General features: G+C 53.4%; 1 protein-coding gene across 1 annotated transcript in view; it reads right to left on the reverse strand.

The window, feature by feature from the left end:
• Positions 1–2,189: 2,189 nt before the first annotated feature.
• MPRIP (myosin phosphatase Rho interacting protein) overlaps positions 2,190–23,158 on the reverse strand; it is a gene marked incomplete at both ends in the record, with an annotated part of 56,967 nt that continues 35,998 nt past the window's right edge. Inside the window, 12 exon segments of the mRNA XM_079542948.1 lie at positions 2,190–2,261; positions 5,559–5,644; positions 6,042–6,204; positions 6,768–6,854; positions 6,997–7,116; positions 7,415–7,574; positions 8,244–8,361; positions 8,904–9,051; positions 10,864–14,730; positions 17,672–17,788; positions 18,562–19,147; positions 22,932–23,041. Of these exon segments, the coding sequence (XP_079399074.1) occupies positions 2,190–2,261; positions 5,559–5,644; positions 6,042–6,204; positions 6,768–6,854; positions 6,997–7,116; positions 7,415–7,574; positions 8,244–8,361; positions 8,904–9,051; positions 10,864–14,730; positions 17,672–17,788; positions 18,562–19,147; positions 22,932–23,041 (5,634 nt within the window).

A 23,158-nucleotide genomic window follows, 5' to 3' on the forward strand; every position in this document is an offset into this window, starting at 1 on the left:
TTGGCACTGGTCTCCCTGCACTGGGTTACACCTCCTGCAGCACCCACATAGCTGCACCACATCCACCAATCTCTGCCTTAAGGAATAAGGATGAAAGCTCCCATTTGGGCAAAGAAAGCAGATGGTTCTCCGACACCAGGCATGACAGCCAGAGCTGGGTACAACCACGTGTGCAGCAGGCAGCATCCTCTCTTAGGGAGTTACAGTGCTCAATGGCATCAGTCAGTGCCCATCCTGCACAGCTCCCACGTGCTGTGCAGTGAAATAGCAAGCTGTGGCTCTTGTGGTGCTCGTGGTTAAAATAACAAAGTCAGCAAAGTAAAGCAAGGCTTTCCAGGGGAACATAAGAATGGTTGGAGTCCACACAGCAAGAGGGAGATCAGCACATTCTGCGCAGGTGGCTGAGAAGGACAAAGTCCTACTGTGCTTCTTGAGAGGAGGAAGGCATTCTCCTGTATCCAGTGCAGCCTTGGGAGAGATGAGTGGTGACAGTGATGATGCCATGTACCATCCTCGCTCCATGTGCCAGGAGATCACGGGGCAAGGAAGCATCCCAAGAGCAGAGCAAAGCCCGTGCAAGCCAGTGCCACCAAACCCAGCCTGCAGTCACACAAGATGCTGGCAGAGGCCCTATGCACACACCTGATCACCAAGTCCCTCTTCCAGGCTTGGGCTACCAAGGCTCCTCCAGTGCTTGGATGATGGAGAACACTACGGTGAGCTCAGGTTGGGGTGAGGCTGCACAGCAGAACATCTGAGAGGGCGGTCACCTGCTGGAGAGGGAAGAGCCTTCATAGCCGAGTGGCTGAGGATCCCTGCTGCCATCTCCAGGATTCCCACACACAGCCAGGTACGGAGGCGCAGCGCAGAACATCTCTGTATGCCTGGTGGCACTGCTGGAGCACTCAGTGAGAGCTCTATCCTTGCAGATGGACCTCCCAGCTGGCCACACACCATGCCCAAAGAGACTCAAATTAGCACACACCTGCTTCTGCCTCAGGTGAGCACAGAGAAGTCAAGAATCAGCTCAGCTCCACCTAAAAATCTCCCGAAATCCAAAGTGACGTGGCTGTGTCAGACTGGGGAGCAATGGGGCGATGATTCACCCCACACACAGCTGGGGCTGTGTAGGTGCACAAAGCATGTGGAGATGCTCGTGCAGCCAGCACCGAGCTCTGCACTCACCTATGGACCTCGTGGCACCGCCTGCTCCGCATACAGAAGCTGCTGTGACTGAGCAGGTCTGAAACACAGGCTGGTTTTCAGACTTTTATTTCAGGAAAAGATAAACGAATTAAAATAGGAGCTGCCCTGCTGACAGGAAGAGTTGAGTTCAAGAAGCTGATAAAAAAGGAGCATTATATGCATTGAGCACTGTGCATTTTCAGTCAATATTGGCTCTACTTTCTACTCTACTTTCCTTGGACTAGGAAAAGGGAGTTTCACATGCGCACAGACCCTAACGTACACGGGACTCAATGAGAGGAAGGGAGTAACAGCAAAAAAAAACAAAACAAACCAGTGCTGGGCTGGATCTAGGAGAGGCAAGAAGTGACCTCACAGCTCGGCCCCAGGAACGCTTCCCCCCCTCCCCTGCGCACCAGGTGCCCACAGCAGCCCCTACCCAATGCTGGTGCCCGGGCACTGTGTCCTCTGCCAGCCAGGCGTGGCTCCTCCAGGCACCCCGGCAGCATCCCACAGGCTTTCCCCTATTGCAGGTGCAAGTGATGCAGTCGACGCAATCAACGGCAAATGAAGCTCCCGGTGTGCTCTGAGCACTGGGGGCTCGTGACAGTAGTAAGAGGGATGGCCCCCGCCACCCAGCCCTGCGTGCATACCAAGCCGTTGGTACGACGGAGCTAGCTTATTCACAGGCTACTGAGCCTTAATACTGACACTTAGTGTAATGGTTTACAGTAAAGGAAGGGTTCTCCTACAAAGCGCTGAAGAGGGGAAAAAAAAAAAAAAAATAATAATAATAATAATAACCCACAAAACCCACAGCCCAATCCCTTCCTCTCCCTCTCAAGAGTCTCAGAAGCGTCTCACAAGCGGGGAAAAGGGGGGTGGTGAGGGAGCTGTGGGACCAAACGTCAGCGAGGACGGCGGTGAGCGGCGTGGGACGAACGGTGCTGGTGCTGTGCTGCCTCAAGCCGAGAGGTGCGCGTGGTGAAGCGGAGCGGGGAGAGTTAGTCGTTCTTCAAGTCCCTGGATTCAAAAAGCTTCAGGCGTTCTTGCACGGTCAGGCCTTCCTTCAGGCTCTGGGAGGGAGAAAAAGACAGACAGAGGTGGGATGGGGCGGGCGGCAGGGGGCACGCGGATGGGGGGATGTGGGCAGCAGGGGGGGAGGCCATCCCAGAGAGATTAGTGGGGCATGCTGGAGGAGACAGCAGCCGTGGGGTGTGATTACGGTGCCTGGAGAGAGCTGAGAGTGCAGGTTAACCGGGTACGGACCAAAGCAGATGAGTGAGGTTAATGCTGCTGGAAATGGGGTTAGCTCCGGGTGGGATGCGATCCCACAGCCCGCAGGGACCAGGACTCACTGCCATATACCTGCAGGGCTGCAGCACGGGGCAGGCTCTGCTCCACCTGTGCACTTTGCTCAAGCAGCCCCGAGAACTGCATTTTGTCACCAGTGCCAATGCCACCTCTCATCACCCAGCCCTAACCTTCCTGCCACAGGGGGTGACACAGGGCTCACTTCTTTGGGTCCAGCAGGATGTGATGGCAGATTCAGCATCCAGATTCAATGCAGCTATTCAACCAAACCCTGCCTTGCCAGCTTTCAGCAACACTGTTAATACAATCTGCTGTTGCTTGAGCTTGGAAATACAGAGGAGTTATATGAGGGGTGCAGTCCTATCAGCAAACAAATCTGGCCCTGATAGGACAGATTTAACCTGCAGTCACTCCAGGGAGCCACACAGGGCTGGCAGTCAGCCCTCCCTCCATCCTGCTGCCATTTCCTGGTGATACAACAGAAGAATTGCAGCAGCCTTACCACTCATCTTGCAATTGACCCACTCTGCAGCACATGGCAGCTCCAGCAGGCACAGACCCACATGGAAACCCTTCTACTAATGGGTAACCACCATGAGGGGGCTCTTGCTCCATTTCCTCGACCGCACTGCCTGGTCATCACAGAGTTTGCACTTCTGAGCCATGTTTTGCTCATCATGGCTTATCAAGGCAGGACACAGTGCTAAGAAGCTGTGCTCATTCTCATAATTACTGTTTTTAACATTCCTCCCCCATGCTCACAAATACAGAACAGCATCGGGGAGCAGCATGGAAATGAAGCACCGCAATGCTCTGCATTCACACAGTGCATTCTTCCTTTTCAATTGACAGCAGAGCCTCTCGGGACCCAAGTCTGAGCATGCCCTTCCTGCAGAAAGTCAGCTTTGGGCTGTTTAAATGAGCAGCAACCCATGCATTCCAGTTTGCACATTCGATTTCTAATTATATGGAACCAGACACCAGAAGCCATTAGGCTGTTCCGCCTCACGGTACAGATTCCAGCAAATTCAGCCCTTAGGGATTTCACAATGAAATGTGAGCTACTGATGAGGGGAGAGTAATGCAGGGTGAAGCCTGTGATAGGGGATCTTCCACCAGAGCCCCTGAGGCTCCCCAGCTATCCCTTCATCATTCCCTAACCTCAGCCTTTACCGTGGGCCAGGAAAATTAACTACTGCTCCAGTTCCTCAGTGTCTGTGCCATTAGGATCACGCTCGTTTCCTACCATTCTGCTAGATGGTCCTGGAATCCTGTAGGATGTGTGGTGCCAAGTGGTGATGAACAGTGGGTGGACACTGGGGAGCAGCGCGAGGTCACTGGACAAGGAAACACCCAAATAACCTACAGCAGCAGCTACAGAGAAAACTGGGGGCAGCCTGAAAATCCCCTCTGCAGCTGAGCCCAGGAGCACTACTGCATACTACAGACCTCAGTGGGAAATGCATCTACAGGCAGCACTGATCCACTCCTCCACCTGGCTAACAGCAAAAAGGTTCTCCTATGGGACCCCAGTGGTGTTGAAGTTTAGTCTGAGGCATGCACAGTCAACTCAAGCATGCACACTCAGCGTCCCACACTCCCAACAAAGCCAACAGGAAAATGTGCCCCACTGCGTCCAAATCCACTCCGTGCTGTTTGCTGTGTTGGGGAGGGTGGGAGGAAAAGAAAGGTGAGAAAGTCATATTCCCCAGGAAGAGCAGAGAAAATGCTCCTCCCCTCCTCCCATACTATCATTCACCACAGATGAACCAACGGGTCATTAAGAGAAGGGCTCTCATTTGCCATGGAGGTGTGAGCAGTGCATGCAACGAGGGCCGCTCCAGTGGGCAGCTGTGCCGCTCGGTGGGTGCCGGTGTGATTACCTACGTGGCAGGGAACCTGGACTCGGGTTCATTTCAGTTATCCCATGAGACCTGCTCAATAACGGACTGTTGGAGGAGAAAGCAAAATAAAGAAAACAAAACAAAAAGCTCATAAATCCTACAGGCATTGGCGTCCACGCAGCCCAGCCGCTCCCCCTTCCCCCCCCACACAGCGATGCGAGCAGGCAGAGTGCCCTGGCACAGCCCTCCTTCCCCGGGGGTCCTACCAACAGCACATGGGAGCACAGCAAGATAAGTACTCTGAGCTGAAGTGGTGATGGGGAACCAACCCTTGGACTTGGGACAGCAAGCTTGCAGGTTTGGGTGCACCCCGAGCTGCTCCCTGCTGACTTGAAGCAGCACAGACACCCCACGCTGACACCTGCTGCTTGCAGAGCTGCATGCCAGCTGCTTCCCAAGCTAGAAGCCTCTGCTTGCTGGCTTCTCACTCTGCCCCAAGTCCCAACCACTTCCAACATCAGCATCAGACCCCCGCTGCCTGGGGGGGGAGAGGCAAAGCGATGTGCCCATGTCGATCGTCCTGCTGACTGACCCACATGTGAGGATGCTTTGTGAGCAGCTCTGTGTGCCCTTCGTATCTCTGTGGTCCCACAGCACCAGGCAGCGTGCAATGCTGGCAGCCAGCATGCCAAGCAGGAGCACCAGGCAGAATTATTGGCATCTGGGACCGACAGCAATACAGAAGGGCCAGAGAAACACAGGGCCATCTGTGCTGTGTTAACACACAAGGAAAGCGTGTGTTAAATATGCCCAGCTTCCAGACATCACTGTTCCACATAAAGACCCACAATCTTACAGTGATGAACCCTGCAAAACCCGGAATGCTGTGTGCTTTTCTACCACCTAAACTTCAACTGACAATGGGGAGCAAATTCTGGGACAGTCCACCTGTGAAAGATCAAAGAACAGGTGAACTTTGTCTTTGTTTCAGGCGAGGAGCAGCTCCACCCCTACATATCAGGGCACTCCAGGGCAGTGGGCTCTGCAAACCACATCCCATCCGCCAGCTCAGTGCTCTCCCAGCTGCCATCCAGGTTAGCACTGGTGACTGGGAAATTCTCCATTTTCTTCTCCTTCCCATTTCTTCTCATCTTAAATCCCCACCGGAGAGTGACGCTGGCCACCTGCATTGCAGGGGAAGAGCTGTGAGCTCACCTTTGACCTGATATTCCTTAGTTGCCGGCTAACACTGGATCTGTCTTTCTTCAAGAAATCAGGGTTGCTTTTTGATTTCATAATATCTGGGGAGAAGCAAAACGACAGCATTAGTGCAGTGTCCCCTACAAGGAACGGGGGCTTCTCTGCATCCCGAGCCAGGCCTGGGCAGGAGGCTCTCAGCACAAGGCTCTCCTGGTGGGAGGTGGCAGAAGAGTTTTCAGATCCACTAGCTTCCTCTCCTGAGGCTGGAAGGATGAACAGCTGGGGGTAGGGGAGAGGGGGTGCTTGGGCTGCCCACTCCTTGCTGCCCCAGTGAGGTTTCCACAAGGAGCAGAGGTGGGATCCAACGTGAAATGGCAAAAAAAGCACCTCGCAAAGCCCTGTGCTCAGACCAAGTACTGCACAAGGGTTCAGACACCAGGATGCACGCACTAAACCAGGAACCCAAAGATGGCTCAGAGCGGCTGGAAGAGCACTGACCATATCCCGATACAGTGGTGTTCACAGGGGATTTCTCTCCCTGAGCTTCTGTGGCTGCTTTCAGCTGCTCTTTCAACCTGCTGATATCACAGTCTGCCTTGGCCTTCACAATGCTCAGCTCTGTGTAGATGTCTTTGTACTTGTCGCTGGCGTATTTCTTATCCTGGCAAAGGAACAAAAACAACCCGAGAGCGTAAGACAGACAGCCAGAACTGAGGGGAATGCATGAGGAGCAGCTCAGCACCAGCAGCCAGAGGAGGAGCAGAGCCCTGCTCACCCAGCGAGGAGCTCTGTCCCCTGCTCTGCACTTCAGAGCCTCGGGCAGCGATGCCAGCCACGTGCTCAGAGCTGCACCAAGCAGATGTGCGGGACTCCAGATGCACAGAAAGCTCAGAGTCCAGCATCTGGTCCAAAGTGGACCAGATCTAATGTTGGGAGGTCTCTAACGCTGATTATTTTTGCCATTTCAGATCTCTGATATGACAGGCACAGGGAAAAAACACTTGAGGAAAATGTTTTCCCACAAGAAGGAAGAAAGGATAAGTCCTGGGCTGACAGTTGTGGGAGGCTTTGTTGACAACACCAACACAGGTATTCAGTTTAATTAAGGGCAAAAATGAAATGCTGTTTTAAATCCGGGGGGAAGCAAGCTGGAATCTAAGCACACACAGGGGAGACAAGCACAGCCCTTAGGATATGCAGAAGCAGTCCTGCAGCCGACATTACCCTCAGTGCCGTCTGCAGCTCGTCTTTGAGAGAGCTGATCTCCTGCTTCAGGTACTGGATTTCTGACTCTTTGACCCTCAGCAGGACCTGGAAGGACAGAAGCAGCGTGATAGCACCCTGCACACACCACAACACCAAGACCTTCACAGACAACAAAACCAAACTGCCTGGTACAAAATGGGGAAACTGGGACCCCAAGCCCCGCTGTAACCCAACGCAAGGTGCTCACCTCCAGCTCGTAGGCATCTTTGCCCTGGGTGAGAGGCGACCCAGCAGCCTCTCCTCCACCCTCCCCGGTCAGCAAGGTCCGCAACCGCGTGATCTCCGCAGCCAGGCGGTTATTCAGCTCCTGGAAGAGGGGGAGATGTTGCAGGATGAGCCAGGGCTCAGCAGAGAGATGGTGACATCTCCTTGGCCCCACTTAGGGCCTTCTCTGTTGCCTTATGGAGCCATTCACGGGCATCTTTTATCACAAACCTCACATCTTCACCCCAACTGGACACAAGGAAGCCAGCGGGGGGCAGCAAAGACATGATGCCACGATGACATGGAACCATAGAATCATTAACACTAGAGAAAGCCTCTAATATCACCACGTCCAACCAAACCATGCCGATCCCCACCCTCCCGGCTCCCCCTGCCCTCACCTGGTTGTGGGCGTTGAGCTCCTGGTTCTCCCGCTGGCACTGGCGGAGGGCCTGCCTCTCAGCCTCCAGCGCCTGCGCCAGGTGGGCGTTCTCCAAGCACTTCTGTGAATACTGCTCTGACAGCACCTCCAGCTCCCGCTGCACTGACTGCAGCTCCTCCCTGCCAAAGAGACGTCGACCATTTGCACACGCGTTCCTGCTCTTCCTCTAGCACCCCAACCCCGTCCTGCACAACCTAAGGACTGAGGACAGGGATCTGTGTGCTCCCTTCGGGAAAAACCTGGAGTGCAGAGCAAGCCAACCCTTCCCTCCCTGGCACACTGGTACCTGGCCACCAACTCAGAGGAGGTCTTCTTCCTGGAGGTTAAATGGTGGGCAAGTTTACAAAACTGGGGCTGAGATCTATCAAGCCTGCACACCCACACACCGCTAATGTAGATGCATCAGAGTTCACAAAGTTAACTGACCATTTTGGTTGGCTTCAGTACTTTGGCCCTGCCTGGTCAGATGTGGCCCAGCTGTCCTCATGTAACAGCAGCAAGAAAAGCAGCATCACCTCTGCATATTTGGTGACCATAAAGCTGCTGCCACTGGGTAGTGTGGAGACACTGAGCCCCTGAAACCTCCAAATTAAAGGCAACCATTTGCACACACAAACCTATGGTGCACCTGGGTGCACCCAGGAACCTATGGTTGCAGCTGGGACTGAGGGAAGAAGCCCCTGTGAAGGCCAATTTGACTCCAACTCACTGCCAAAATCACAGAGGAGCCAGGGGCCTCCCAGATGCCTGACCCCACCATGAAAGACAGCCACCCCAGCCAGCCTTACAGATACTGCCTCCGGAGGGCCTCAATGTCGGCGTTAACGCTGCTGATCTGTGAGCGCTGCGACTTCTCCAGCTCTCGCTCCAGCTCCTCCCGGTGCGCGTTCTTCATGGCTTCAATGGCTGCAGGGGTGGCACAGCGTTAATGCCTGGCATTGCAATGCCCAAAGAGCACAGTTGGAGAGGGCCTCTTTGGTTTGCTTTCTTACAGGAACAATAAACAGAGTCAGCCCAGCCAGCCACCCCACTGCTCTGCAGTCCCTTCATCCCAGTGTGGCAAAGGGCTCTGCAAATTCCACTGTTCAGAGAAGTCCAAGAAATTGACCAATTCACACATTGTTTCCTGAATTGCAGGACTCCTAATGCAGAGACGCTGAGCCTGAGTGCTTTAAAACTCCCAACGGCACCGAACAAGGAATTTGTTGTGGGAGCAGCAATGAATGGTTAATGCCTTTCTGAGATGGAACAGAAAAGCGATCACACGCTGTTACAGGCAGCGAGATGCATACCAAGCCCGGAGAAGAACCAGAAGATGGAACTCCATCCAAAACACCAGCGCTTCCTTGTCTCCCTCTGATCACTGTCCAGCCTTCGTCCCACCCCTGTGCTGCTCCTCCATCCTGGAGCAAACACCCTCCCCCATCAGCACACGGCTGTCCCCATACCTGAAATGGTGGCAGCTGTTTCCTCTGCCAGCAGGCGGTCCTTCTCCTCCCGCAGCTTCTCCAGCTCCCGCTGGTGCTGCCGCTGCAGGTCCTCGATCTTCTTCTGGTGTGTCTCCTCCATGGCTGCAAAGCCCCTCTCACATGTTGCCTGCAAGAGGGATGAGGGGACGGAGTTGAACTGGGAGCAGCATGACAGTGGGTGGAGGGCGCCTGGCTGCCATCCTGGGGTCTTCTCCCTCCCCATCCACACAGCAGCCAGCTGAGGATGGAGCTCAGAAGGTCAGGGTTTGTCCTCAACCCCTGACAGTGGAAGGGCAGGGATAGGCCTGGGGTCAGAAGCATTCAGGGAACGCAAACATGTTGAAACAGCAAAAAAGCTTGCTGCGCCCCTTCTGCTCTCCTCTGCAATCCATGCTTCCATATGTGGTCACCTTTGGGTGGAAAGCAGATGGCTCATAACAGCAATGGACCTTAATTCACAAGTGAGCATCATTTGAAATGTTGCGTGGGAAATGATTTCCTAATTCAACGACTAGGATTGAGTTTAGGCCAGGAAATAGGGAGCAGCACTCAGGGGATTTAGGAATCGCCAGCTGTGAATTCTCAAATCCCATGTGGATTTCCTGCCCAGATCCCGCTCATGGCCTTGTAGGAGGCAAATGTAACACCCCAGGCACTATGATGGCAGTGGGGCAGCAGAAACCCACACTGCTGGCCCTGAACTCCCCAGGGCAGACGTCAGACCCGGGGCATGGGGGGAGGGTTCCAGCCCCACATGGGCTTCTCTTTCATTTCTGAAGACAGTAGAACTGCCCCCTGGGAGCCACTGGGACTCCATAGGTGATTTAAGGGGGAACAAATTCACTCCCCGAGTGACAAAAACATAACAACTACTGACCTACACTACTGAACATTCTATGCACCACCACTCTGTTATGTAGTTCTACGTAACCTGTGTCACTCCCCTCCTCAGCTTTCAGCTGAGTGCCTTTTCCCACCCCTTTATGTTTTATCTGGAGGAATTTTTCCTTTTTCACTTCAGCTCTCTTTTCTGAAACTCACAGCTCAGTGCCAGAAGCTGTCTGGACTTGGCTTGCAAAATTCTTCATTACTCCTTTAACACTGGAAGAAAAGGTTGGGTGCTCCTCCACAGGGTGGGAGACTCCGTAATTCACGTATTGTAAATGCATTGCTATAAATCCAGCACATGAGAACACGTACAAACCAGTACCTAGTGTTACTGACACTACATCCTCCATCTGGCTCAGAAGAACCATCTCTACAAGACTGGTTCCACAACCAACCCTGAGTGCTGGACCAATCCAAAGAAAGGCACTCTGGGCTTTCTGCACCTAAATCTGGGGTTCCAGTAACTGTGCACTGTTTGTTACGTTACGAATTGCTGGCACACACCACCAGTGACCTCCCTATGTAGAGGAGATTGCTTTGCTGCAGAACTTGGCATCCTTCTGTGGGAAGGTACAGCAGGAGAGCACAGGTTTCCACCTCACCTCATGTTTCTGAGGGCAGCAGAGACAGACTGGAGATTTGATCAGACTGGGAAGGACAGAGTTCAGGAATGCTTCTGAAGGGAAGACACAAACAAACAGTGTGCCTCGGGCACGAGGAGAAACACTACAGTGCTCAAACTGAAGGAGAGCCTGATAGCATGGAGCTATTTTGAAACCCTCCTTCCATCTACACCTCCAGCAGCCGTGATGCTGAGCCTCCCTCCAGTACCTTTCCCCCCCTCCTGCTCAGCAATGCATTTAGAATACCCCAGCACAGATGAAAGGAAGCATGGATAAAACACCATGCTCTACAGAGGCCTTTTTTTAGCATTCTGGGGCTTGCTTAGAAGTGATGCCCTACACAGGGGATGCCCCTAGGCCAGGCAAACACTAGGACTGAATGCACCCTCCCAGAGGGAGATACCATAAAGCACGAAACGCGGTAAAACCTTTAGGTTCTCAAAGTCTTTCTGGTACTTTTCCCTCAGCATGGAAGCGCTGCCCTCCAGGTGCTTGTTCTCCAGCTCATCCCTCATCACGTTCATCTGGGCCTCCAGCTCCTGGATGCGTTCCCGCAGGCCGTGCATGGAGTCCAGGTCCCCGCTGGGTCCCTGCCTGGTGCCACCCGGCTCCCCGGCCCCCCAGCCATCCCCACCGCCCGGCCCCACCGCAGGGACCGCATCCGGGTGCTGCTGCTGGTATTCGTCAAGGGCGTGCTGCAGGCGCTGCAGGTTCTGGCTGTAGTGCTCCTGCAGAGCTTGCAGCTCCTCGCCGTGAATGGCCTGCAGCTCCTTGATCTTGGCCTGGAACTTGTCCTCCAGCATCTGCATCTGCTCCAGGTGGTAGCGCTCCATGTCCTGCTTGTCGCGGACGATGGCGTCCAGCTGGTTGAGGCCCTCCGTCCTCTCAGCCTTCAGAGCATCCTCCGTCCTGTTCAGCTGCTCAATCACGTTCCGAATCTCCTCCTCGTAGCGGCCCTGCAACTCGCTCAAAGTTTTGCTGTGTTTGTGCTCCTCCTCTTCTAAAAGCCTCCGCTGACCTTCGAGCTGGGAGACCTTCGCTTTGAGGTCGGCGTTCTCCCGCTCCAGCATGGCGATCACCTCACTGTACTCACCCTGCTGCTTCCTCAGCAGCTCTTCGTACTCATCCCGGAGCAGGGAGACGGTCTTCACACGCTCCTGGCACAGTGCATCCATGCTCTGCAAGGACTCTTTGTACGACTTCAGCTCTCTCTCGTACTCCAGGCGGACCTTGCAAGCAGCGTAACAAACCTGAGCCTGAACTATTGCATCCTGAACTAACAAAGAGGAGTAGCGCTCCAGGTCTCCCATGCACGAGTGATATGAAAGGCTCTGAGATATCTTGAAGAGCTTCCGGCAATCTCTCATGGCCTCCTCAGGAGGCAGAGAAAGTAAGGCAACAGAGATTTCCTTAAGAACATTGGATTTGTCTTTTAGTTGTTGGGCAAGATCTTCCTGAATGGAAACAAGAGCTTCACCACTGCCATGGCCTGGTAGGCCACGAACCTCCTGCACCTTGGCCCCCTCCTGGCACGGTCCCATTTGGAGGCAGCTCCCATCCCAGGAGATCTGGGCTCTTTCTGAAGCATCTTTCTGAATTTCAAGCGCTTCAGAAATCTGATGCACAACTCTGTCAAAATCAGGAGTCCTGTAAGCTTTGAGAATTTCCTCCAACATGCACTTGTGCTGCTGGAGAGCTGTTTTGGTGTTATGGAGGTCTTCTTCGATCATTTTTAATCTCTGGTGAAAAGAGTCCCTCATCTTCTGCGCCACAAACCCAAGTTCTGCTTTGATCAATGTAGCATCTGCTACAGCACTAAGAAAACACGGAGAAAAGCCCAAACCTGCTGGTTCTGTTTGGCCCTCTGCTTCTCCCTGCCTGGTGCTCAGGTGCACTCTCAGCTCCTCCACCTGGCTCCAGAACTCCCCTTCCAGCAGCAGCTTCTTAGATAGGACACCAGCCAAGTCAGCTGCTGTGTGAGAAGCACTTGCCGGCTCTATCAGAACCACCTCCGCCGTCCCCTGGATCTCCCTGAGAAGCTGTGATATCTCAGAGCCTGCATTTTTCAGAGACTCTGCTATCTGGCTGATAAGAGAGGCTTCAAAGGCCACTCTCTCAGACAGCCACCTCAACTGGCCCGCACCAAAAGTCCCTGCTGGCTTCTCCTCAGAGACAGGCTCCCCTTCACCCAGCACCCCCCCCCCTGACGCAGGGGACCCTGCCACGAGGCCCTCACTCTGCTGACACTCCGGTGGGGCCGGTGCCCCTCCCAAGGCCTGGATTGCACCTGATAAGGTTGTTTCCATGCTGGATAGAGTAACGAGGAACAAATCGCTCTCTTGCTCCTTATCTGACTTGGGGAGAGATCTGAGCTGCTCCCTGCACTTCTCTAAGCAAGCCAGCGCTTGATCGTTTTTCACCTGGAAACCTCCCAGCTCGCTAACGTGATTTTCTATGAGTTTGAGCTTCTCCTGCCTCTCGCTCTCCAGCTGCGAGACAAGAGCACTGACTTGGGATAAGCTGCTCTGGAGCTGCTCCCGCAGCTGAGACTCTGTGCTGGCCCACTGGTGGTGCAGGGCGATGAGAGTCTCCTGGTTGTGGCCGTGCTGGCTCTCGAGCTTCATGGTTACATCTTTCAGTTTTTCCTCTGTAATATACAGCTTAGTTTCCAGAGAGTGGATGATGGAGAGGTAGGTCTCGGAGTCGCTTGCCGCTGATGATGGATAGCCAGGAGCTGGCTCCGAAGACATGCTTTCCTCAGACAAGGACCTGTCCTGGCTGGTGTCAGAAGAGGTACTGCTGGTCCAGTTCTTCTCCGATCCGTCCGGGTGGATATATTTTTGGCACTGGATGCTCGAGAAACGGATTCTCTGCCTCTTGGCCCCCATGATTCCTACATCGGGCTTTGCTAAGGCCTTCTGAGCCAACTCTTGGTCCTGGAGCTCTGCAGCTTTGGAAGGGGAGTCAAACTCCTCTGCTTGCCTTTGGCTGGTCTCAAGGACCTCCTCCTCCTCCTTCAGCGCATAGGTCAGAACCGGGAGGGCATCGTGAGTTGGCAGAGGCTGCCCCAGCTGAGATGGGTGACTTTCGTCAGCCTCCAGATGGCAGCCAACATCTTCTGCCTCCTCAGCACACGGCTCCGCACCTACGCTGGTTAATTTCCTTAAAGCCTCCTCCTTGGCCTTTAGCCTTACTTTAGTCTCCTCTAAACTGCTATCCAAAGCAACCATTTTAACCAAAGCCTCGCTGAGATCTTGATCTTTCTTCTCCACAATTCTCAAGTGCATTTCCTTAACATGCCTCAGCTCCTCCTCTTTTTCTTTCAGCACTTTCTGCACACCCTGGAACTGATCTGACACCTCCTCAAACGATTGCTCCAGATTGTGGTAGTTGGTCTCTTCCATTTTCAACTTGGCTTGCAGCTTTGCAACCTCATTATCTGACTCAGCAACTTGATTCATGAGCTCATGGAACCGACATTTTATCTGATCTCTTTCCCTCTCGAGCTCCTTGATGTGCTCGCCCAGTTTCTGGATGCTGGCCTCCTTCAGCAGCAGCTGCTCCTCCAGCTGGTGGACAAGCTCGCTGCCCTCAAACTTTGCACTCAGCTTTTCCTTCTGCAGAATTTCCATTTGCTGCTCGCTATTTTGCAGCTGATTCTCGTACTCGTTGGCCTTATCTTCCACCTCCTTCAGACTCTGTATTAAAACCTGCTTTTCCCTCTCACAGCTCTCCAGCAAAGCCTCGTAATTCTTCTGCAGCTTCTCCTCCATGAGGATGCGCGTCTGCTCGCTGGCATTCAGCTGCCTGCTCAGCTCGGCGATCCTGTCCTGCAGCCGCTGCACCTCCTTCTGGTGGTCCCTCTGCAGAGCCTGCTGCATTTCCAGGTCCCGCAGCTCCTGGGTCTTCTCCAGAAGCAGAGCCTCAGCATTCTTCAGCTTCTGCTCACTGGCCTTCAGCTGGGAGCTGAGCGCGGCCTCGCCATGCTGCCACTCCTCCAGCTGCTCCTTGGCCTTCTCCTTCTCGCTCCTCAGGTCGCTCCTGAGCTTGGCCAGGGTCTGCTCCTTGATGGAGAGCTCGGCTGCCGCGTTGCTGAGCCTCGCCTGCAGGCTCTGAATCTCAGCTTCGTGGTGCCGGATGACGTCCTTAGCCTCGGCATAGCTGCGCTTCAGCGACTGGATCTGCTGATTGATCAGCTCTTGACGCTGGCATTGCGCTTCCAGCTCGTTTTGGAGGTCTTGGTTGACTTTGTGGAGCCTCTGCCAGGCACCTGACGGCGAGGCGGCCACCTCGGTCTTAAAAAAATTGATTAAATACTAGATTAGTAACACTCTTGGCTCTCCCTTCTGAGTGTCACACCTCTGGCCAGGCAGGCCATGGAAAAGCTCCTCGCAGCGATTTGGCTGCTACCCCACAAGCTCCAATTGGGATGATTTGTTCCTGGCACAATTTTATTTTGTCTAACTTTTTTTCTTTTTTTTCTTTTTTTTTTTTTTTTTTTAAATGAGTAACAACTGCTTTCCAGTAACAGAAAACATGGACCATAACGTCAAAACAGCTGTACAGTCACAGGCTAAAAGGAGATCAAACGGAAACCAAAATCAAACGGAACCAAAAAACAGAGAACAAAAAAGAACGATGAAAAAGAAACACCAGCAGTAAAACAGAGACAGACAGACAAGAGAAAAACTGGACGGGTGAGAAGGAAGGGATGGGGACAGGCCGAGAAGAAAGGAACTGCTTTTAGTGTGTTGGTTCGTTTTGCTATGAAACAAAAAGTGCACAGTTCAGGTACCACAGTCCTACCGAACAAAAGCAACGACAGAAAGTGAGGTGGCAGCAAATGACATCACTTCCCAGCAGAACGCAGCGAGACAGGACAGCCGGCGTGGCGATGTCATTTCAGGGGCTGCCAGACAGGACTTATTGGCTGCTCAGTGCATTAGAGAGATGCTGTTATGCTAGAGCTTAAGGCTAGGAAGGATCTAAGTTCTCTACCTGTAAAAAAACAAAACCAAACAAAGAACAAAAAAAGGACAAAATAAAAAGCCCAACAAGTGAAGGGAGGGTTTGGGGGCAGGTATGATGAGAATGTCAAACAAAAGAAACCAACCTTTGTGAGATTCAAATCAAAGCAACGCAGCATGCAAAGAAAAAACTCACAGAGAGTCATGCAATAGGCGACAGAAATTATGTATCTTTAAAAAAAAAATACACAGACAGGAAGAGGCAAGAAAAGCACAGCGTTAAGCCTAGGAATTTGGCCTGCCCTGCTGTACTCTGGTTGCTGGTAAGGAAAGCCCACAGATGTGACACTCAGTTATGTTAAGTTAAATTTCATGCTTTACACCAAAAAAACCATGCAAGAACATCCGCCCAGGGACAGGTTAGTATGTGACCCCTCTCACCCACTGGGACCAGAGCTGGGGAAACCACGGGGCAGTCTGAGCCCCTGCCATGCCCCCCCCGCTTGGGCACCATGTCCCAAGGATGCTGTGAGTGAGAGAAGGGTTGTTACAGGAGGGCAGAGAGGCTGCAGTGCACAGCACATGCATGGGGTGCTTATCTCAGCGGCTGCCTTACGGAACAGCATCCTTTGTGTCCACGTGGGGCTGCCACGGGGCTCGGGAGGGACGGGCTGGCAGCCAGCTGGTCAGCACAGGAACCTCTTGGAAATTGGGGGTGATGGAGGTATGGGGGAGCAACAAGTTCAGAGAGTGCATCCAAAAAAAAAAAAGGCTGTGATGTTTGCCTGCAGTTTGGAGCTGCAGAAAAGCTCAAATAATAACCTGCTTCCATCTTTCCACCCCCAGTAGGGTTTGGTGGGGTTACTTCCTTCTACAGCAGGGTTTTAACCCCGCTGCTCCCACACAATGAAAGGGAAATCCCAAGGAAGAGACCCCGTGACCCTTCCAAACACCCTGCCCAATTCCTAGGTCAAAGCTGGAGACGCTTCTTAGCGCATCAAAGGTTGGGTCAACTCCCCTACAGACCTCCCCTCCCTGTACCTACGTGCTAGGGTCAACTTCAGCACAGCAGCACGACAGCAGATGGATGCAGCACTCAGTTTCACAAGACGTGTCCCTGCAGGAGTTCCTCTATGCACCTCAGACAAACCTTGCTTCTGACCCATCTCACTAAACAGCCCTATGGATGCTGAATCTGCTGTTCAAAACAGGATGGGGCCGTCTCCCAAGCCCTGACTTTTTTGCTAGCTCTGTGTCATTCTCTTCTCCTTCTGGTCCCCAAAGATTCTCTTCCAACATTGCCAAGTAAAAACAGCACTGCTCCCTGCAAGCACTATAGCATGGGGGCTCCAAAATGAACAAATGCATTAATAATTCCTCCATGGAGATCACCAGTCAGAAAGGCAAGATGCCTGGGCTGGCTTCTCTGACTTTGAAGTTTCCTCAGGGGAAATTTCTCCCTTGAGAAACAAACAAGGATGTCAGGTTTGCTGCCACAGGAGCACAGCATCACTTTGGCTCACCAGGAGCAAGCAGATCAAATCACCCATCAGCAGAGGCAGGGGTGCCCTGCAGGCTTCATGCCTTCTCTGGAACATAAATGCTCTCAGAGGAGGAGGTGGCAAAAGCCGATGTCTGGAGGTGGGGAGGAAAGGCTTCCCAAAAGATTCTCCCATCTCTTCTGCCAAAAATTCCAAAACCCTTCCAGGCTTTCCTGAGGAAAGGCGTCTTGCAAGAGAAGAAATCACCAAAGTGCTCCAATACAGCAGCCAGGCTGTAGGTGTGACATCCTGATGCTCTGCCCAGGATGACTGATGCCTCTGCATTTGCTGGGCTTGCCATGGAACAACCACATAAGCTCCCTGGCCAGGAGAAACACAGGGCCATGAGATGCTCAGAAAGCCTTACGTCTGTCCTACTGTGTGACAGGAACACCTGGGACTCAGGAAGGGGGATCAGAGCTGTTGCAAAGGCAAATAGTACAGAGTGGACAAGAGATGGGCTTTGCTGGGATCCTATCTACAGCTTCTCCCGGGGAAGACAACAGACAGCGTTATCTCCTGCCTGCTGCAAACCAAACCAGATGTTTTCATAAGCAGGCAAACCTTTTAAATCAACAGAATCAGCAACTTTTCCAAGCAGGTCAAATCTCTTGGAGCCTGCTCAGCGCTGTGCATCGCCACGAACTGGGGCGTGCTCGCACCGAAGCACAGTGGAGTCCCTTTGATGCAGGGGAGGATGGGTTCCCCTCTCCTCCCAGCTCTCCTACCTGCAACACGTAGCCCTCACGGGCACTCTGCTCCCGACCCAGTGCCACTTTCAGCTGGTCCTGCAGGTGTCGGTTCTGTTCCAGGAGCTCCAGGGCCTCTTTCTGTTTCTGCTCCAGCTGGAGGGACACATACACAGACAGAGTCCAGTGAGCAGGCACGGGCTCAGCCATCAGAGCACGGGGCTTCCCACAGCACTGCTCTGCAACCAGGATTTCATTTTAACAGGCAAAGCCCCTCCCCCTGAAAGAACTGCATTGTGTTTGAGTTTAATTCATGAAGCTCAATGTGGCAAAGGAGGAACGGCACCAGCTCGTGCCAGGCATGGCCCAGGCAAATCCCACCCCAGTTCAGATTGGCGATGCTCCTGGTTACTCTGTGCCTGTACCTCTTTCATTCCAGTTAATACACCTCAATCCTGACTAACAATGACCTTCGTTATCCCACGTGTGGACCTCTTCCAAGTGAGCTGAGCCACCTATTCTTTTCCTAAAATCTTGAGATTGTTTGATGTAGGCTCACAAGAAGGGAACTTTTGTGGCACGCACTGCAATTCCAGCCCATTTATGATTTTGTAGGCATAACTGTAGACACAAATCTCTACAGTTGCAGAGGCAAACAGGATTAAGAGCTTAAATTTAGAGTCTGGTTAATATGCCTCAGTTGTGCTCATCTCATTAGAGGAAGGCAGGGTAACAAACACCAGGAGCACCTCTGCTTGATGCAGGCTGCACAGGGCAATGGGGTGCTACCTGCAAGAGCAGCACTGGGAACAGAGGATGGACATGGATCTACGTCTCAAGGCACCCTGACAGCATATCTCTGCTCACTGTTATCCCAAAGCAGGAATAAACGCAGCTTTTTTTACCCTCGCTCAGGCTTCCTGCTTTACCTCCTTCTCCAGCAGTGTGGTCAGGTGCTGCTTTGCCAGCCCCTCATCCCGGTCCTCAGCGTGAGCGAGGTGCAGGGGAGCGATGGGGATCTGCTTCTCCTCCCGCAGCGGGGTGGTCTCCACCTGGTGCCACCGCTGCTCAATCTCCACGTGGACGTTCTGCGGTTTGATGTCTGAGGGGACAGGCAGGATCCGATCCACCTCCATCCTCAGTGTCTCCTCTGGCCCTGCTCCATCCACCGTGTCGACCATCTCAAAGCGTTTGCGCCGCTCCTCGCGCCGCCGGGCCCGCTCCCGCTCCAGCTCGCCTGGGTCGGTGTCGGCGGTGCTGCTGTCCCTGGAGAAGGCAGCGGTGCCACTCTTGGAGGAGTCGGCGGCGTTGGCACGCTCCTGAGCCAGGGCTTGCTGGATGGGGCGGAACTCAGCCCAGTCAAAGGTCTTGGATCGTCCTTCTCGCCGGCGCTCCCGTGCGCGGCTCCGCTTCTGCTCCGAGTCCAGCTCTGTTTGCTCTGCATCCTGCTTCTCGCTGGGCTTTGGGCTGGGCTCAAAAGATGAACTCGTTTTGCTTTTCTCCTCTGGTAGGGAGCTGCAGGGACAGAGAGAGAGCAAAAGAAAGCGTCACCGGGTGCTCAAGGTAGCCAGGCACTTCCACGCATGCCTTCAAGAGCTGGGTGGAGAGGGGCTGCCAAAGCCCAAGCCAAAGCCAGGTGTGCGTCCCCCTACCCCTCCATCTCCCGTCACTCCTCGGGCACAGCAGCCCTTCTTCAGGTTGTGCCGGCGTGCGAAGCCACAGTGCAAGCGGCCCTAGGGGGTGGCCGATCCCAACCACACTCCTCCTTGGCAGCCACCCCAAGGCCAGCAGAGGCCCCAAACCACCTTCATGGGTTGGGGAAAGGCTTCAGGTGCTCTTCCAGCACCTGCCCATGTGCACAGACTAATCAGCATGGCCACACCGCGGGCTAGCAGAGAGGATGCCACCAGTCCCAACAAAGTCAGCCTGGCTTCAGCACTGCAGAGAAGCACAGAGCCACTCTAAGATGCCTTTGGTAACTGGGGTCCAGTTTTCCTCAAGCTCAGCAGAGTCAGCCTGTGAACAGGGCCCAAAACTTCTCCGTGCCACTGTGAACACTGAAGGCACGTATCTGCCACGGGTGCCGCAGTTGGTGCAGTGAGGAGAGCAAAAACACAACACACCATGGCCATCCCCTAAAACGCCGTTTCTCAAGCAAGGAATGGCTTTCAGTGCTGCGTTAGAGGGATGAGAGGGTAGACATACTCATCAAGCAGGGAAAGAGAACAGGGAAGGGCAATACCACCTCCAACCTACGGGCAGCTCATGATGCAATACTAGCTCATTAGAGGCAGACATGCCAGCCTTGGAACATGCAGATCAAAATTAAAATAAAGAGAATAACTGTGTGTTAACCTTGCAGAGGAATCCTCTCCCAAGAGAACAGCAGGTGTTTGCCAATCCCTGTGCTACCAGGATAACCCCAGATGCCTCCTGCAGCACAGCCCTTGGGCCCCATGTCCTGCACAACCACAGGGTTCCAGCACAGTCCAGCTGAATTTTCCAGAAGGGCACAGGGAGCAGAGCCAGAGGGCACCTGTCTGGGCCCTTCACTGCAGGCAGATCAATGCTCACAGTGCTCCACAAGCCCATGTGCACCACTGGTCCCAAAGGCAGCAGCACAGAAGGGCTCCTCCAGCACACAGATTAAACCCCTCTCCTCAAAACAAAGACTGGAGCAGAACTGCATGTGTCCATGGCCAGTATCTTCCAATGTACTTCCATCCACAACCAAACCACAGGCTCAACAGAGCTGGGTTTCAAGATATTCTGGCAGTCACTGGCTGAGACTAGTTTGGAGATAACTCCTTCCTCAACAAACCCAGAAGGCACCATGGAAAACTCACTCCACACCCACAGGATGCTGCTGCACGACTCCAGAGCACACTCCCAGCCAAGTGCTCAACGTGCGGTCAGTCAGTGATTACGACTGCATTTTAAATAAGTAAAACAGAAAGGAGATGAAGTCTTAAAATGGAGAAGAGCAGTAGGAAGAAAGGGAGTCCTGAGGTCCCTTGGATGTTGCTGTGGAACAGAAAGGACGTTGCTCTGAACACCACATGGAAGAAGCCAGGAGTTGGACTCCATGATCCTTACGGGTTCCCTCCCGCTCGGGATGTGCAAGGACTCTATGAACCTCGGCATGCTTACAGGTGCCACCTCCTGCCAGCCCATTCCTCCTGCACAGATCCCCAAAGGGCACAGTGCTGGGAAACTCAGCAGACAGCCCCCAAATTTAGCACTTTGTTTCCCAGCAGCACCCTATGGCTACTGATGCTACTCACTCATTTTGTACCTCCTCCCTTCCAGATAAATTCGCACCACGTGGCAAGGGGAGATGAGAGATTTACAGAGCAGGCAACAGACAGTTGGTTTCTAACAGGGGTGGCTGCAAGCACGGCGCAAGCTCCAAGGTGAGCATGGGAACTGGGGGGCACCAGGGCTAGGAGCTCAACCAGGGGCTGAAGCAGCCTCTTTGCTCCTTATGCGTGCTTTACACCTGCATGGCCATTGCTGTGTAATTAGCACCTCTGGAGATGGCAGAGCAGGGAGCAGGGCAGCACCCACCCCCCAGGGTGCTGCCACACGCTAGGATATAAACAGTAATTAAGACTTGAGTAACAAGGAAGCATGCACTGGGCCCAGTGGAGACGTGGAAGAGGGTGATGGGAGCCAGCAGCCCCATCCCAAGCTGCTCACAGGGTGAGGATGCCAACAGTGCATCAAAGACACCGAACAGGCTGTGCTACATTGCGCTCACACCGCAGCCCAAGGGCTTGTCAAAGAGCCCTGGTGCACGCAGAGCTGCAGTTCAGTGCTGTGCCTCAAACCCACGTGCACCCCACTTGGAAGCAGTCCAGTGAAAAACAACACGAGTGCACCTATAAAGCCCTCATCATCAGCTCGGGGTTCAGAGCTGCCGTCTGTTTATGCAGCGTAGCAAGTTACTGCACGACCAGCACCCAGACCTTCTCTGCAGGGTAAAGCCGAGTCAAACCATGCCACGTGGGCTCAGGGCAGCAGACAGTGAGCACAGGAGCACCGAGATGCAGTAACCTGCTAGGCTATGCATAGATATGGCTCTCAAAGGGCTGAGAGGTCCCCTCAAATTTCCTTGGTCTTCATCTTCACATCTAGTCACATCAGAAGGCACCAGTGTGAGGGAATCAACTGTCAAGACCAGGTTGCTTCTTCCCTTCTTTCTGGCTTTTATTGAAAAGAAAAATAAAGGGGGAAACAAAAAACAAAAAAAAAGAAAAAAGAAAGAAAAATAAATGAAAACTGCAGAACTTCCCATCCGAGGTGCAGAAAAGGAGGAGCATGCAGTGAATCACAAGATATACAAACCACAACATGTTAATACAGGAGAGAACACAGTTTTCCAACCTGGGCTTCAGCACGGATAGTTTCAAAGAGAAGTTTTTCCTGGGATTGCATGAAAATCAAACACACAGAGGAGTGAAGAGAGAGGTGGCTTCCCTGATATCCTGTGAACCCACTGGAGCTTGGGAATGGGTGCCAAGCAGGGTGGGCGTAGGGGTCGGAGCATCCCCAGCCAGCAGAGCCAGTGAGAAGAGCCATGCCACCAAGGCAGGGGCAAACCTGGCAAAACCCTACTGGCTGCAGCCACAGTAAAGACAGGAGACAGTGAATGCTGTGGCCGTGTCTGGGAAGCCCATGGGAGTGTGGCTGGCATGGTTGGTTAGCTGTGAGGGGCTCAAACGCCCTTTCTCTCAGCCTCAAGCACTCACAGCAGGGAACCAAGGGGCCCCTTCCTCTGGCACTGGTGGCAAGAGGAGATATGGATGTTGCTAAAGAGCAAGGGGAAGGAGCTGCTGCTAGCTGGAACATCGAAAGAGAAGGGAGGCGGTTCGCTGGATGGAGTTTGAAGTCTATCAGAGCCAAAGAGCTTCTCCTTCAGCCCTGTGACCCACAGCAGGGCCAGGCAGCTCATGCTGAACAGTAGCCAGAGGAAAGGGGGAACCCAGCACAGCTGAATCCAAGTGGTTTCACAATACCTGGTGGGAATCCAGAGGAGCCTTGATATAGGAACAGTATTTCATATTCCTACGCACAAATTAAAGCCACATTTTCAACCCTCTTTGAAAACTGCACCCGTAAGAGCAACTCAGCATTATCTGCACACCCACAAAGTATATCCAGATCAAGCCCAGAGAGAGGGGTTTAAGAAAGAGGCAGAGCTTCTGGGGGCAGACAGGCTCAGAAAGCGGAAAGCACAGGGACAAGGAAGAGCTCCTTCTGCACAGCCAAGCAGTGCAGGGGCCGTGACTCCCCTTACCTCGTTACATCAGGCGCAGTGGTGGGGCGAACGTGCTTCATGATGGTCTGAATCCAGTTGCGACGGATGCCAGACGTCATGGCAGAAAGGGTGAACTCCCCTTCCTTCGTCTGAGGAAAGCAGGGATCGGCTCAGAGCTGTGGGCTGCACCCACCAGCACCATCCTGCACACCCCACAGCCACCCCAAGCACCCAGCACTGAGCATCCCTGCCCCACACCATCCTTA

Source organism: Tetrao urogallus (genome assembly GCF_951394365.1).
Source record: "Tetrao urogallus genome assembly, chromosome: 15".
Lineage (NCBI taxonomy): Eukaryota > Metazoa > Chordata > Aves > Galliformes > Phasianidae > Tetrao > Tetrao urogallus.